The sequence below is a fragment of the Nelumbo nucifera genome, chromosome 1, assembly GCF_055504915.1.
Source record: "Nelumbo nucifera cultivar China Antique chromosome 1, China Antique-T2T, whole genome shotgun sequence".
Lineage (NCBI taxonomy): Eukaryota > Viridiplantae > Streptophyta > Magnoliopsida > Proteales > Nelumbonaceae > Nelumbo > Nelumbo nucifera.
Window position 1 is genome coordinate 34,964,312 of NC_142649.1, and position 17,593 is coordinate 34,981,904.

The window sequence follows — 17,593 nt, forward strand, 5'->3', positions numbered from 1 at the left end:
TGGGGTCAGGGTTGGGGTTGGGGTGGGGTGGATAAATACCGTCCCTACCCTGTCCCCGACCCTAGAGTTTCAAGTTTTCCCCTAAACCCGCCCAAACCGTGACTAGTGGTCAAAAAACCCGCCCCCAAACCCAAATTAGTGGTCAAATTGCCATCTCTAGCGTACAGGGAGGTTTAAGTCCTAGAAGAAACTAAAGGAGGATATAAGTATTTATCTTAAAACTTAGGGGAGGTTTAACTATTTTACCTAATTTTCTTGCATTTCTTACCTAAAGATAGATCATTTCCCCACATAAGATGCTTCTTTTGACTCCTCTTTGATCAAGTCATCAAGGCATATTTTGCTCTTCAAACTTTACAATCATCGACTTTTTTTTGAAAAACCAGCTACCTAACTAATATACAGTGCTCTAAAAAAACCTAATATGCGGTGGAAATGTGGAATGCCAAAATAAAAAGAAAAAGAAAACCAACATGCTGTTCTCCTTAACCGTGTAAACCACTTGCCCAAGGTCAATGGTTAGTAACCGCTGGGCCAGACCAAACCCACTTGGTTGACCATACTTGCCCACCAATCGGACGTCCCACATTGATTCCACACTGCAACATCCTTTCATGAAAAGATGATGCATTTATTCCATCTTTACTAGTTGACCAACAATAGTTATCAAAACAAAGTTGACCAACAATTAATCAAGAGAGGCAATTCAATTATACCTACCTATCACAGTTTTATAATCCGGAGGATCTGAACCGTTCAATCCATTTGGTGGGGCCAAACCGACGAGTGAAGTTGATGTACGTCTCTTGAGTCCAAGTCATCGCCATCCCTGGTGGCCCTCGGAGGAGACCGCCGGCTTGAGGTGGCGTGTGAATGGTATAAGAGTCTGTTAGAATATTAAAGATTGATCAATAGTTAATTATTTGGTAGATTTTAATAAAACAAGTGTGTTTTGTCTGTGTTCTTATTTCTTAAGACTTGTGAGAGGTTAGAACGTAACCATGGTTAGATTTGGTGAAGAGGAAAGGGTTTGACCAGCTCCCCCTCCACCTCCTGGTCCTCCTCTGAGGAGCCCTCCGTGAGCAAATGCGAATTCCTTCTGTCAGTGGGGTTGGATTCTTTATTTTCATTTTTTAAATTTATTTTTGGTGGGTGTGGACTTCCTTCTGCTGCAGCACTCTCGCTGTCCAAGACCTATACTCTTTCTTCTTCGTCTTCATCATCATCATCATCATCATCATCATCTCTCTTTCTCTCTCTTATTGAAATGAAGCAGAACTAGAGACCAGAATAGCTGTATTTTCTTACTAGGTTCTTAGTTCTTTTACCGATCCACCTCTGTTGTGCTTTCCTGGTGAGACTTTTCCGTCTTTATGTGCTTATTATTTTCTTTTCCATTCACTTTTATTTCTGCATATCTTCAATTTTTTACTTAATCTATTTCGTGGATGTATGCATGTGGGTACGTGTTTACATGTATGGTACTGTGCTTGTGCTTTGGTTTTCAGTGACTGATCTTAAGTTCTGAGGGTGGTTTTGTTTATTTTTGGTCTCTTTGTTGTTACCCGTTTCGGTTTCCCTTGTTTCTCTAAATAGTTTTTAGTTTGGAAGGTATGCTGTTTCTGTCATGGTTAATTGGGTTTCGGTTCATATCTTCCCTTCATTCTTATTGTTCCTACTATTATTTATTTCTTTTCTTCATCGATTCGAATGGGTAGGGATTTGAGGGAGTCTATGAAGTTATTAAATTATAATATGTGCTGTTTTTAGTTTGCAGTTTGATTTTGATGGACTGGAGATACAATAGTGACCAAAATAGAAATTGTGGAGCTTTCTGGTGGAACACGGGATCAAATTTCTGGAGCTGGGCAGGGTATTATTGACACCCAGAACTTATATTTGCATGGTTTTTTAATTCACCAATTGAGGAAAGCTTGGCTTTCATTTGTTATCTTTTTTGGGTAGAATTCATTTCCTGTCAATAACTCAGTCTAAGTGCTAGGAAGTCCTTTTGGTTTTAGTTACTGTTATTGATATATAATTTTATGTTTCTTTTGTATGGGAAGCTAGACGAAGAAGTGAGCTACTATTTTTTGTCATCGATACCATGGGAGGGCTTTGTTCGAGAAGATCAACTGTTGATAATGCCTCCAGTGGAAGTTTCCCAAATGTCAATGGTCATGGTGATCATAAGTCTGGTGTTTATCAATCTCCTGGATTGTCATCAAATATGGGTACTGATTTGACTCCCCCTCCGGGGAGGGAAAACATGGATAAGCAATTAAGGGAACCTTTTTCATTTCCTGACATGAAGACTGCATATGGAAGCAATGAAGAAGTATATGATGGGATTCCACGCTTCTCTAGAACTTTGTCACATAAATCTATATCAACAAAATCTAAGCAGATGGCAGTCACAAAGGTAGGGACAACCAAGAAAGGCCTTTTGCGTTTTCTTCCTTCTCTTTTCCTTTATTGTTTTTTCCTTTTCTTTTTCTCATACTTCTCATATTTTAAGTCAGAGTAGTACTGAGATTTGTGGTATATTTGTTCTACGGCCAGGTCATTTGTAATTCATTAGCTTGTTTCTCAATTTTCGGTAATGCTGAACATGGATTTGCTAAATTATCTACTTCTGTATATATTGAAGCTTTCCAAGATAATACTATTTATTCAATTTGACAAAATAACGATGCTAGTGAAGATCTGAAATTAATATTAGTTTCTTAAAAATTGGAGTTTGCAAAGAGCAGAGAATTGTGTTCAAATCAATAACACCAAGGTTGGTGGTCTTTATTTGGGAACTGATTGAGATTGATCCAGGTTGAAAAGACTTTTGAAGTCATTGGTAGGAGCATCTGCACTTTTCTATCCTGGATTGCAGGGTTGTGTGAAACCCTAGAACTAGCACTCTGTTTGATTGGAGTTAAGTGCTTTAGGTCTTGTTTGACTTTTGTTTGACAACAGAGTACTGTTTATTGGAGTTTTTTTGATCAAGGGAACAAATTGGAACTGAATTGGAGCAGAACATAGAATCCGTAGTTGGTCCAGCAGGGTTTGTAAATCCTCTGTTGAATGCTGTGACCACAATTTAGTTGGATGAGACCAACTATCTGGCTTGGTCAAAGTCAGTTTGAATACATGTTTGTAGTAGAGGAAAATTTGATTATCTTAGAAGCAGTAAGAAAAAGTCACAAGAGACTAATCCTAATGAAGTTATGAGAAATGGATGTAGGAAAATTACACAGTTATTGGGTGGCTGGTGAATTCTATGCAACCAACATCGGTGATCAGTTAGCATTACTTATGGATGGGTTCAGCTCAGGAGATATGGGACAATGCAGTTGAAACAAATTCCTAGAAGTTGAATGTGGATAGTGCATACAAACTAAAGACTGATGTGAATAGTGTAAGATAGGGGAGAAGCTTTTAGTCATGTATTACTCTATGCTGAAGTTTCTATTACAGGAAATTAATCTGATGGTGATTGTTGTGTGGGAAAGCATAAATAATGTCGAGACTTACAAGAAGCTGGTAGAAAGGAATAGGGTCTTTAAGTTCTTAATTGGGTTCACCCTTGAGTATGACATCACTAGACAAAACATATTGGTGAAGGATGAGGTAACATTATCTCAGGTATGTGCTTGTTAGTAGTGAAGAAAGTAGGAGGCAAGTACAATTTTAGGGAGCACCTATTGACCATTTTTTGCATGCTGGGGTAAAGTCAAAGACTACTAATAAGGACATTGTATGCGAGTATTGGAAACTACATCCACACCTCGTACCAGTAAGGTTTAGAAATAATAATAACAATAGATAATTGGGAATGGGAAGAGTGGAAATACCAATGTGGCTACTGTTCCAAAAGGAGATAAGCGGTCTAGTGATGAGAAATCATCTATGGAGTAGCTTATATAGTGAAAGTAGAGTTTGAGAAATATGGCTGACTCATAAAACATTTGGAGACCATTGTTGCAGCATTCAACTCTTTAGGCAATGCTTCTTCATTTGCTTTTGCCCACTTAGGTATTTGTGCTTCTATCAATCATGCAACTATTTCCAATAATCATAGGATTCCTTGGATTATTGATTTTGGTGCTTTTATCACATGACCAGAATTTCTAACCTTTTTTTTTACCAACTCTTCTCTAGTTGTGACAAAATATCCCTTGCTGTGGCTCTCTTGTTCCCACCTCTAGCAAGGGAAACATTAGAACCTTAGATTCCCTTACTCTATCCTTTGTTTTTCATGCCACCAAACTTCAATAACCTTCTCTCTATTGGTAGTTTGACTAAATCTTTGAACTGTTGTATAGCCTTCTTTTTCTCATATAGTGTTTTTTAGGACCTAAAGTCTCGGAAGGTGATTGGAAGTAGCTATGATGTGAATGAGATATACTTGTTTGATATGCTTGAGAAAATTCATGTACAATCTTGAAGAGTTGCGTTGGATTCTATTTCATCAAAGTCCATTAATCATGCCATGTTATGTCATTTTCTTTTGGGTCATCTTCCTTTTTCTTTTTTGAGTCTTTTGCTCCCATAATTGTTTAAAGGGATAAACGAATAAGTTTGTCAAGTCTTCATTGTGAGTCTTGTGAACTCTCAAGCTTTATTTGGCACTACAACTCGAGCTTTCTTTGGCACTTCCAGCTCACCCGTGTAGCCATTTGATATCACACTCCTCTTTCGACCTAGATTAACTCCCAACCTGCCAACAACAACTTTTGCTTTTGAAAATAGTGCATGTTACACAAATCTTTTCAAGGTTGAAAGAGGGTCTGGTCCAACAAACAAATTCAAAAATGTCTACAACAAAAAGGGAAAGAAAAGGAAAAGTGAGGACAAAATTCAAGGTTCTGATCAAGGACATAGTCAAGGTTTGGAAGAAAAGAAACCTGATGAGGCTATTCTAGTCACCAAGGGAGAAAAAGGAGATTACGTGGAGATCAAGAGTTTAGCTGCTAGAGATGTCAAAGTAGGCAAGAGTTCTGGTTTGTTCTTTTGGGGAGGTGAGGAGTTTGCTTCTTTCCTATTCTTTCCCAGTTAAGGAAGTCTGGTGTTCTCCCATTCCCTCTAAAATTAGCGCCTTCTGCTGGGAAGTGTTTCATGAAAGCATTAATACCTCTGATTTACTTCAAAGGAAGAGACCAAACTGGTGTTTGTCCCCCGACTGGCATGTTCTTTGCAAGTTGAATGGTGAGACTGTGATTTATCTTCTTATCTCTTGCCCGTTTATTAGCTTTCTTTGGGATTGGTTTACTTCTCTCTTTGGATGCAGGTGGTCTTCTCCTGATAGGTTGGAGGGTTTGTTTAGCCCTACCAGCATTAGCTGTACAAAAAAGAGAGGTAAGACATTGTGGAGATGCACTAGAGCAGCACTAATTTGGACTGTGTGGGAGGAATGAAATGCAAGAATATTTGAAGAGAAGGAATGAAGCAAGAAAGCTTTGGTTGAAACTATAACATTGAGGGTAGCTCATTGGGCAAAAGGTTTGAAGCTGTTTTCGGATTTCAAGATTGAAGATTTCTTCAGAGCTTGGGGTACCATCGTTGCATCCTCAACTACAAGACAAGGATTTGTTGAGGTTTGGTCTCCTCCAATAAATGATTGGAAGAAACTGAATTTTCATGGGAGCTGTTTGGGTAACCCAGGGCCCTCAGGTTTTGGGGGAGTCATTAGGGATGAAGAGGGGAACATAATTGCTTTATACTCTGGCCTTGTGGAGCAGACTGATGTGGCAAGATTGGAGTTTTTGGCTGCAGTTTTTGGGGTTGAGAAAGCAAAAGAACTGGGTATTAGAAGGCTGATTATTGAGGGAGATTCTAAAACTGTGATTAAGTGGTTGGTTAAAGGGGAGGGGGTGGCATGGCATTTGAGGAATGAATTCAGAAAACTCAAATGGCTGTCACAGGACATGTTAATCCAAGTGAAATGGGTGAGGAGAACTGCTAATAGCTTGGCAGATAGCTTAGCCAAGCAAGGGGTACATAGAACACATGCTTTGGGCTCAAATGTAGTACTGATTTGGGACAGTTTTTATAGTTGGTTCCTTTCACAACTTGTTGTAATCATGTTTCTCACATAATGAATTTTTTTCTGTGTTGCTGATAAAAAAAAAAGGTGAGGAGTTTGCTAAACATGCATTTGAAGCTTTCGAAAAGGAGTAAGGAGGAGGAGGGGCTAAAGAAGCTCATAATAGGGGAAGGAGGAAAGGCATGGAATGAGGAAGGAGACGGTTGAGATTTTACCATTACACCAAATAATGGCTCCTATCACTATAATAATGAGAATCTTAGGAATTACAAAAAATCCCTTTTACACTCTTTTACTTTCTTTTTACACTACCATCACTTTCTCTACATTCCCCCTCAAGTGGAGCACATATTTAATCGTGCTCAACTTGCAAAGAATATCAACTAGTTTTGCCTTTATAATTCCTTTTGTTAAAAAATCTGCTAGCTGGTTGTTTAAAGAGACAAAAGGTAGACAAATCTATTGTGCTTCAATATTCTTCTTGATGAAATGACTATTGTTTAACTAGGTCTCAAACAAACGGTCACTCATTCCATTCGATGAAAAGAAAGCTGTGTTAGATGTGGGGAATGAAACAGTGGGGTTCATTATTGTAGAAACAAAGGAGGGAACGATAGTGGTAAAAAACTGGTGTCCCTCTTGCAACTCGAAGACCTTTGGTGATGGCTGCTTTCATCTGAAGTTATTGGGATTGCCATTTAACCTGTGGTAGAAACTTAGCTTTGAGAAGGTAGCTTTTGCCATGGGAGGTGTTCTCATCTCCTTAAAGAAGATGGACTTAAGAGTAGTAAGTTTGAGGATAGTTGGTGGTGTCAAGCTTTGAAGCGGTTCCACGTTCTCTCGACATCTTGGCTAAAGGTGTTTGGAACAAGATCTAAGTTGTGTCGGAAGTGGAAGCGATGCTCTGGAGTGGGAATTCAAAGGTTGAAGAAGGTGATGGCATGGTTGGGTGGGTGACACGTGGAGGAGAAAGAAAAAGGGATCGTGGACATGCATGTAAACGAGTGGAGAGTGCGGTGGCATCGGAAAAGTTGTTACCAAATGCTATGGTGGTTCATATTCCAAAGAAAGAAATTTTTTTAAATAATGGCGCCTGTAGTGCGGGGTTTCTCTTATGGGGAAGCATTAAAAAAGGGAATAAGGTCGATGGGTGAGCGGAGCTCACATGAAAATGATGTGCAGAAATTGAAGGCTTGCAATAAACTAGCTGGGCAAGCCAAGGGCTGTTTTAGTAGACCGGGTTGTGATGAGGAGGGTGAAGCGGCATGAGGACCACTTAATAATCATGTGTCTTATTTGTGGGTTGTTAATAGACAACAAAAACTGTCTATCATCATCTCCAGCTTCAGAATTGGCTAAAGGTCAGAAAGGGACGGATGGTCATTTTAAATCAATTTATAGAAGGCCAATGTTAAGGAGATGGATTTTAGAGGGTTTGACTTGGCCAGCCTTGGAATGTACCTTAATTAGAGAGTTGAAGAGAAAATTTGAGATGGATGAAGTGAAGGAAGCAATCTTTTCTATGGCTTTTTACCAAGATTGTTGGTAGTGGTTAAAGGGAGATTTAATGAAAGTCTTTGAGGAATTTTTTCATAGGGGGATTATTAGTAGGGGTGTTAATGCTACTTCCAATGCCTTGTTCCCTAAGAAATCCAAAGCTTGCCACCCCAAGGATTTTAGACCAATTAGGCCTAGTGACGAGTCAATACAAAATCCTAGCCAAGGTTCTCTCCCTCATAAAAAAGTCCTCCCCTCAATTATTTCTCAGTTTCAAGGGGCTTTTATTCAAGAGTGACAAATTTCAGGTCAACTACTCATTGCTAATGAATGTGTAGAGGAGTTTAAGAAATTTGTGAGGAAGGATTTCATTTATATGTTGGATTTGGAGGGAGGTTACGATCTTGTGGACTGCGGGTTCTTGATTGAAGCTTTGAGTAAATGTGGCTTTGGTGCAAGATGGTGTGAATGGATTAGAGGTTGCTTGCAATCTTGCCATTTTTCAGTCTTGGTAAATGGGATGATTAAAGATTTTTTTGGTGCTTTTAGAGGTGTGAGACAAGGGGATCCACTATCACCATTCTTTTTTGATGAATCACTATCACTATTCTTGTTCACTATCAAGGTAGAGGTGTTTAGTAGACTGATCTTGAGAGCTGATGAGATGGGCTCATTAAGGGGTTGGAGAGTGGGAAGAGATAGTGTAGTGGTCTCCCATCTTTAATTTGCGAATGACATCATTATTTTTTGTGAGGACGAGGGTGAGGCAGGGGCTAGGAATTTGAGGATGTTAGTGAGTTTGTTTGAGAAGATAATGAATTTAAAGGTTAATCTTAATGAAAGTGTAGGGGCTGGGGTCAATTTGGCGCAAAAAGACATTGATTTATGGGCTAGGGAATTAAGGTGTATCCAAGTGATTGGCTTATGAAATATTTAGGTCTCCCTCTAGGTGCAAAACCTAGATCATTGGCTTTCTGGAACCTGGTAGTAGAGAGATTTGAAAAGAAGTTGGTAGTGTGGAAGAGAAATTATGTTTCACTAGGAGGTAGGATAACTTTAATCAAATCTACCCATAGTTGTCAAGGCGACGCCTAGGTGACAAGGAGCCCTTGGAGGCTCACCTCGCCTAGTCGCCAAGCAGTTTTGTGCACTGGGTAATAAAATACTTTTATATTTTTAATTTTTGACATTATAATTATAAAATAGACATTATTAAACTAGAATATTCATTTTATGTGTTTATATACTAATTTCTTTTTATTATTTTCTTATTTTGTTAGGGTTTAATCAACACAAACATTGCTAACTGCTGTATTGAACCCATGGTTCAAAGTATCAATACACCTCTGCCACCTCTGTGTATTGGCAGAGGTGCATCGGTACTTATAACGATACTCCCCCTATTTTTTTATTTCTTTGGTTTTCAATTTCATTTTTAAATGTATATTATTTAAAAAATGGGTCCCCAAAAATACCTGTAAACAGGTATTGAGACCCCAAAGATACAATACAATACACCCGATACGGGGCGTATTGTATCAAAATTTTGATCCTTGATTGAACCCTCAAAAATTTCAAAACCTGAACCAATAAGCAAGGGAAGAACTTAAAATTTTGTCTAATCAACACATTTTCTTCTTCCACATCTTCTTCTTCTTCCACCTTTTCTTTTCTTCTTTCCTATAACAAAAGTAGGGGTTCAGCCCCTATATTTTTTGAATTTTCTTTCCTTTGTTCTTTTTCTTCTCATAAAATGTTGATTTTCTAGACTTAAACATGAAATTTATACTTCCCTTATGAAAATTATGAATAATTATTAAGGAAAGATGGTTATGGAACCTAGGGAACTACCCTAGGACGTATGGTTTTACATAAAAAAAAATCCATCGCCTAGGCGACAAGGCGCCCCCTGTCGCCTAGCCTTGCCTTGGTGCCTTGAAAACTATGAATCTACCTTAGCTTATCTTCCTGTTTGCCACCTCTCGGTGTTTAGCATGTCTCAATCTGTTGTTAAAAAATTAAAGAAAATAACGAGACTTTCTATGGAAACCGGGTGAGGCAAAGAAGGACTATTTGATTAGGTGGGAAGTAGTGAGTAGAAGCAAGGAGTGTGGAGGACTGGGCTTAGGAAGGCTGAAAGAAAAGAATGTGGCTCTTTTAGGGAAATGACTTTGGAGATTCTCGAGTTAAACGGATAGACTGTGGCACAAAGTGATTGTTAGCATTCATGGGCTCTTAGAGAATGGTTGGGATGCTGGAATTTCTAGCCGGGCTTCTTGTTCTTCACCTTGGAAAGCGACCTGGAAGTGTCTTCCACTTAATCATATCAAGCTTGATCTTAACTCAGGTAACAAAATTAAATTTTGGGAAGGCTTGTGGGTGGGTGAAGCTCCTTTAAAGGATTCTTTTCCTTCTCTGTTTTCCCTCTCTTCTTTTATGGGCAAACCAATCTCTGAGTTTTTGTTCCCTTCTTCTGTTTTTTGGGTTTGGGTGGAGCCTATGTTTTCACAGAAATGTGAGGGATTCAGAGTTGGGTCTTGTCTCAAACCTCCTACATATTCTTGATGGGGTTTTCCTTGATACTAGCAAAGTGGATAGTAAACTATGGACCTTACATCCTTTTGGGGTTTTCACTTGTGCTTCTTTCTTCATGTCTTTGTCTTCTTCTTGCTAGCCAATTGTGCCCTTTCTATTAAACGAAGTTTGGTGTTGCCCGATCCCCCCTCCCAAAGTGAGTGCTTTTTGTTGGGAGGTTTTCCATGGTGCAATTAATACCTGCAATGAGCTTCAGAGGAAGAGACCTAGCTGGTGCTTTTCCCCAAATTGGTGTTATCTGTGTGATTCTAATGATGAATCTTCTCATCACATTTTCATTTCCTGTTCCTTTTCTTGCTGTATATGGGATTGGTTTTTATCCTTCTTTGGGTGTAGGTGGAACACCCGAGACAGTTTAGACAGGTTGTTTGACACTTCTACTTTTAGTTGGCCAAAAGAAGGGGAAGGCTATTGTGGAGATGTACGAGGGCAGCAGTGGTTTGGACATTATGGGAAGAAAGAAATAAGCGAATCTTTGAGGAGAAGAAAAGAAGGAAGCTCTAATAGAAGGGATCATGGAAAAAGTGGCTCTCTGAGTTAAGTCATTGAGTTTATTTTCAGAGTTTACTTTTGATGACATAGTAAAGAAGTAGGGAACAATTGCAGCTTTATCCTCAGCTAAGAAGAAATCTTTAAGGAATTGGGACCCCCCCGAGTTAGACTTCCTTAAGCTAAACTTTGATGGGAGCAATTTTGGGAATCCGGGTCCGTCTGGAATTGGACGGGTTTTAAGAAATGAAAATGGAGATATTGTGGGTTTGTATTCAGGCCCTATTGGATTGAGTGATTTCGTAACAGTGGAGCTAGCTGCAGTGATTTTTGGAACACAAAAGGCTATGGAGTTGGGGGTGAGAAAGCTGGTAGTTGAAGGAGATTTCAAAGTAGTGATAAGCTGGCTGAGACAGAATGAAAAGATCCTTGGTATTTCAGAAATGAAATTAAAAAGTTTAGAAGATTTTCAAGGGATATGCATTTTGGATTGAGTGATTTCGTAACAGTGGAGCTAGCTGCAGTGATTTTTGGAACACAAAAGGCTATGGAGTTGGGGGTGAGAAAGCTGGTAGTTGAAGGAGATTTCAAAGTAGTGATAAGTTGGCTAATGGTCTAGTAGACCAGTTAGCAAAACAAGGGGTTAACAGGGCACATTGTTTCTGGGATCAGTTGTAAGACTAAAGATTTAAAGGCTCTTAGTTCTCTTTTTGATAGTCTTGTTTTTCAGGGGGACAGCCGAAGCTACCCATGATTTGTACATGCTCTAATTTGTTTATGTAATAAATTTTGCTTCTGTTACTGATAAAAGAAGTCTATGTTTAACTAGATCATGTGGAATGTTAATTGCTGCCTTGTTATCTAATCTTGTAGGCTGATAAACTAGAACACCAAAATCTCCAAGAATCTTTTTATTTTGATGAATAAAATCTCCAAGAATCTTGTTGATGCCCAAAAGCTCAGAGATGCCATGAGCCATTGCCTTATATTCTTCTTATGCACTGAATCTGGCTACCAATGTCTTTCTTTTTTGCTTTTCCAAGTAACTGGATTCCCCCCTGCAACAACCAAGCCTGCCTAGTCTGCATCTGTGTAGGTTACCATATCTAAATGGCCTTGATTAGTGAATTAGCCCCTTGCCTGGTCTGGACTTGATGTACACTAAAATTCTTTCAACAGCTTCAAGATGTGAGACTCGAAGTGAAATATATCTAGTCTTGTTAGAGACATCTGAAACTTCCAACATCATCAAGCAATTCACCATCCAAACCATAGTTTTCAAGGTGTCTAGGCGATTCTAGGTGACACTGGGGCGCCTAGTCTCCTAGTCGCCTAGGCAATAAAAATTTTATAATATAAAAAACTAACTTTTGGCTAGTTACATAGTTTTATATACCATTCAGCATGTATATTAATTGAAAAAATAGCAATTCTCTTTATTAAGAACATTAAATTTCCTCTAAAAATGTGGCAAATTATCACATCTAAAAGATAAAAATCTATTACATACTATTAATTTCATTATTTTCAAAAATAGTACTACTATAATAAGTATTTAACTGAGCAATTTCATATCAATTAGCAGCTAAAGAAGATTATTAACTTCTTATATAAATATTTAAGATGGAAAGTAAAATAGATAAAACAAGGATGGAGTTTCTTTTTTATTTAATTAGAGAAAGAGAATAGAAGAAAAAAAAAACTTCTTTGTAATTCTATTATTTCTTTCCTCTTTCTTTCTTTCTTTCTTTCTTTTACTCTCCTCAAAACCCTTTGATCTTTTAAATTTCAATGGTAAAACATTAAAACAAGGTATAATATATATATATATATATCTATATATATGTAATAAAATCTTTTAACGCATACATTAATAAGACACAGCAATATAACTGATATTATAAAAGGCGCTCACCTTGTCATTTTTGCGCCTAAGCGACGCCTTGACAACTATGATCCAAACCACTTAATTTGTGGTTTTGAAAATTAGATCAATAGGTGTATTAGAGGCTTGGCTCCTAATTTTCCTGTTTCATGTTGTAGCTCTAATATATATTTCTGTTAAGATAGATATCCCCTTAGACTGTGCCGCTTCAATCCCAAGAAAGTACTTCAGATTTCCCAGATCTTTAATCTCAAATTCTTCAGCTAGGAACTTCTTGCATTTGTAGACTTCTTCTTACGAACCTATAAGAACTATGTCATCCACATAAACAATCAATTCTGTAGTGTCTTGTCCTTCTTTCTTTACAAAAAAAGGTATACTCTTCACAGATCACCTAAAAAAGGAAAAAAATGGATTGATTTCATGTATATGTTCTTTGGATTCTCTTAATAGTTTCCTGCTGTCTTAACAGGTTTCAGAGGTGAGCTCACTTTTGGGTAGAGCTGGTACTGCTGGGCTTGGGAAGGCAGTGGAGGTCTTGGACACACTTGGAAGTAGCATGACAAATTTGAATAATAGTGGATTTGTGTCTGGGGTGACAACAAAAGGCAACAAAATTTCAATTTTAGCATTTGAGGTTGCAAACACAATTGTTAAGGGAGCCAATCTTATGCAGTCCCTTTCAGAGGAAAATATAAAGCATCTGAAAGAAGTGGTACTTCCTTCAGAAGGTGTGCAACATTTAGTATCAAAAGACATGGATCAACTACTGAGGATTGCTGCTGCTGACAAGAGGTGGTGTACAGAAATGTTAAATTTTGACTATATATTTTTTGAAGATAAATAAAGAAGAAAATTTATTAAACTAAAGAAAAAGGATTACAAAAAGGTGACAAGGCATCACCCAACCCCAAACAACCAAACCACCCCTAAAAGCTAACAAAACAACCAACCACAAACCACACCCAACAAGACTCTCACAGCCAGACAGCCAGCCACAAACAAAGCCCAAAAGAAGACACCTGAAGCCTCTGACTTACCCCCCCCCATCTCAACTTTCCTTTGAACAAATCTGAACAGTCCCCCTAATACATGAAACAAAACCCATTCACTTCCTCTTCCCAGATACAGAAAACAAAATCCATTCACTTTAGTCTTTCATCAATTGAAAAACTAACCCCTTTTTTTCTCTTCACGACTCTTTTTGTCTTCTTCACCCCTTCTCAATTCCAACCCCAAAGGGGATGGAGAAATTTTTACTATATTTCATATTAATGTTAATTTGTTTAACTGAAAATTTGTCTGCAATGTGTACCTTTATTTATTGAAGAGTGACCTTGTTGGTTTGTTATACAATGTATGCACTATGCAGGGAAGAGTTAAAGGTTTTCTCTGGAGAAGTTGTCCGTTTTGGAAATCGCTGTAAAGATCCTCAATGGCACAATCTAGATCGTTACTTTGAGAAGTATAGTTAATTTATGTTATTTTCACTAGCTATTCTGCTTTAGTAAATTTTAAATGTGTTTCTGACATGGCATTGTTTTGATTCCTTTTGTGATATTTTAGGCTGGGAACAGAACTTATCCCTCAAAGACAATTGAAAAAAGAAGCACCAGGAGTGGTGCAGCAGTTAATGACCTTGGTTCAATACACAGCTGTGAGTATTTCATCTATCAGTGGGATAAGAAGCAACAAGCATTTTTTTTTATTCTGACTTGTTTATGCTAATCAATGGGAAACTTATCTGCAATTCAAAGTTAATTTTTTTATCAATAATATTTCTTTTTGATCAATAAATTCAAAGTTAATTTGGAAGCATGAGTTTTGAGCCCGTTGCTTACACTATGCTGAAATAAATCAATCTTTTAATTTTCTGTTAGTTTATGTAGAAACTCTGGATCAATGTAATCAGACTTGAACAGAACAGGAACTGATTTGGTTCAAATGGTTTAACTGTTACATTTAACTATTGAACTCATAAAACTAAAAAGTGAAAAAATAAAAAAGTTGAAGAAATAGCTAAGGGTTTGTTGAGCACTTAAAGCAATTATTTGGGATGTCAGATCATGGATTGGATCTTGATAGCTAATGAACGTGTATAGGAATTGAAAAACTTATGTTCAAACTTTATTAATTAATGGCAAGAGAAGAGAGCTTCACTCATGCTGGAGGAGAAGAGAGCTTTGTTCAGGCTGCTTGGTGGAGAAGAAAGTTTCAAGTGGAGGCTAAGAAATTTGTGCTGGAGGAAATGAGAAAAAGAAAAGGTGCAGTTGTGAAAGTCATTGAAGTTTCGAAGGCAACAGTGCTGCTGAAAGGGAAATCAGTCCTTTGGTTCAAAGGGTTCCTCAAAGGAACCATTCACTCATGGAGACAGATTTACCAGAGGGTTTCAAACAAGAAAACACCAGTTATTCTGATGAAGTGAAAGAAAATAAAAAAAAGAGTATGTGTAACTCTAATTGAATCTTTTGGAGTAGGCAAAAGACGAATGGTATGCTTTCCATAAGGAAAAAATTGCTCCGGTTGGAAGCTAGTTGCTGATGCTCTACAACAGTTCTTGGAAAAAACAGGAGACCTCAGACAGGTGAAGGAAAACGTTACAATCAGAGAAATTGTGCAAGAGAAAATGTTGGGGGAGGAAAAAGCAGAGAAAGAAACTCTTGTAAAAGATGCTGAAGCAGAGATGAAGTTGACTGAACAAAAGATAAAAGAGCTTGACGATCCTGTAGATTTGCTGTAGTTCTTGTCTGTGATTCCAAGCCTTTCTCTGGAAAGTATTAGAGAAGCTTGGAATAAAAAAATTGTTGTTACCACAAATAAGAGAGATTCAGATTGGAACTTGATCCCGATAGAACAGTGAAGGCATTGACCATTAAAGAAATGATTATACAAGACCGTATGAGGAGGGTAAAGCTATCCTGGATATAGGGGACGAGAAAATGGAGTTTACTACAGTGGAGGTGAGTGAAGGACGGGTGACGATTGGACGCTGGTGTCCCTTGTTGAATAGTACCTCAGCAAAGGAGGGAGCTACTATAATCAAGTTATTGAGGTTGCCGTTTCACCTCTGGACAGAAATCACATTAACCGGAATAGAAAAAATTTTAGGTGAAGCATTGTAACCTGTTAATCTAAGCAAACTTCATGCTGCTAAACTCCAATTAGTTGGAGTAAAGCCAAAATTGATTTCAAGAACCTTGCAACTGCTCACAGAAGGTTATAAGTACTACGTCTGGGTAGCTTTGGTAGCCAAAGCAACGTTATGGAGAGGTAGGAGAAAGGAGGAAGACAAGGATGATGTGGAGGGGTGGGTGATGTGTGACAGTGAGATAAAAGAGGATTGGCACCACGTGGCTAAAGGAGTAGGAGCTCTTGGGTGGTCAAAAAAAGGAAGGAGGGAGACTCCAAGCTGATCATTTCTTGGGCCAGGAGTAAGCAGTTCGTTCCATGGATCTATAGGCATGAGTTTAGGGAAATAGAGAGCATCACACAGGAGCTGAACATACCTTTCAACTGGGCTAGACGGACAGCAAATGGGATGGCCAATACTCTAGCAAAACAAGTGTATATAGGCAACAGTTGTTGTAGGCACTATTGTAATATCCAGATTCATATTTTAATATAATTTTCAATTTTCTTGCTGATAAAAAAAAGTTGAGAATGGTTCTGTATTTTCTTTTAAAGCTATTTTACATCAAAATAAGCTCAAGAAAATAAATATTGAAGGGTATGATGCATATTAATACATGTAAATAAAGTTTATTTCACCAAGTCAACATTTCTAAGAACCAGGCAAGTTCCCAGTTCTGGTGGTCTGACCATCAGGTCTGGTCTTAGTCTGACACCATTGCTCTGGATAATCTATGGCTGTAATGTGATAATTGGCTTTTATATGTGATGAATTAAAGCTTGTGGAATTCCAATGGTGTTTTCTCATTTCCTTCTGCATTAACTTTTCTGATTTGATGCCCTTTTAATCCTTATCTTTACCAGTATATTCAACCCAGTTGTAGAAGGTTCTAGCTCAATCATGATTATCTTTTTCTACCGGTTAGTAAAGTTCAAACTGGTTGGGATGATCCCACCCTGTATTGTACCCAATTCATGACTTTATTGCCTCTGCCTTTTTGGAATATTACTGCAAGGTAGTATGGGCAAAGTACTAGGTAGATCCATTTTCAAATTTGAGTTTGTGTAGAGATCTTAGTTTGTACTTTTTCCCTTTTTGATGTGAAAATGTCTAATCTTACATGGCCTGGTGTTAAATTTCAGAATTCATTTGTTGGATTTTTCTTTTGTTTTTTTTCTGTTTCTTTGGTCTCAGGAATTATACCATGAGTTACATGCCTTGGACAGATTTCAACAAGATTATAGACGTAAGCTTCAGGAAGAAGATAATTCAAGTATTGCTCAAAGAGGTAAATTTCTATTGCGTCTCTAATATGTGAATTGGAATGCTGCAGAGTGACTTCAGTAGTGAAGTAAATATATAAATTTATAACAATGTTGGTGGAAGTTGTGATGCATCATTCTTCTGGGTCACTAATTATTGTGTTTTTCTAAATACTTTTGAAAGTAGATTCTTTTTGGATAACGATTGTAATTACTTAAAAACAATGGAACTTCTTTTCTTGTGGGAAGTGTTCCCAGTTTAAAGTTAACAAATAAGATGTTTTACTTGTTACAAACAGTGAGGGGGAAAAATAGGAGGGGAAAAGGATTGACAAATTTTCTGAATGAGAAAGTGAAATGGTTTGAAGTTTCTTAGAACTACTTAATTATCTGGAATGTTGAGCATCTCTTAAATTTGATATCTCTTTCTTCTTTAATGATGTTTCTGTCTGTAACTGAAAATTTACCCCTTTGATATGTAGGAGACAGCCTAGCTATCTTAAGAACAGAATTGAAAAGCCAAAAGAAGCATGTAAGAAGTTTAAAGAAAAAATCACTCTGGTCCAAGATTTTAGAAGAGGTACCTATATTCTTTTTTTTTTTTTGATAAATAGTAGAGGTACCTATTATTCTTGTTCCCAATTTTCAAAAACATTTGATTAGAACACATTTATCATCAATTGCTTTTGTATATATTA

General features: G+C 37.6%; 1 protein-coding gene across 5 annotated transcripts in view; it reads left to right on the forward strand.

Moving 5' to 3' along the window:
- The first annotated feature begins 997 nt into the window (after positions 1–997).
- LOC104608266 (protein PSK SIMULATOR 1-like) overlaps positions 998–17,593 on the forward strand; it is a 28,995-nt gene continuing 12,399 nt past the window's right edge. The window contains exons 1-8 of one of the 5 annotated variants that reach the window (XM_088896358.1): positions 998–1,354; positions 1,771–1,873; positions 2,067–2,422; positions 12,976–13,298; positions 13,876–13,968; positions 14,070–14,160; positions 16,828–16,921; positions 17,378–17,475. In XM_088896358.1, coding sequence (XP_088752484.1) covers positions 2,108–2,422; positions 12,976–13,298; positions 13,876–13,968; positions 14,070–14,160; positions 16,828–16,921; positions 17,378–17,475 — 1,014 coding nt within the window. In that variant the 5' untranslated portion in view covers positions 998–1,354; positions 1,771–1,873; positions 2,067–2,107. The remainder of the gene's footprint in view (positions 1,355–1,770; positions 1,874–2,066; positions 2,423–12,975; positions 13,299–13,875; positions 13,969–14,069; positions 14,161–16,827; positions 16,922–17,377; positions 17,476–17,593) is intronic. The other 4 variants (XM_010274192.3, XM_010274194.2, XM_010274193.3 and 1 more) reach the window with 4 other exon arrangements.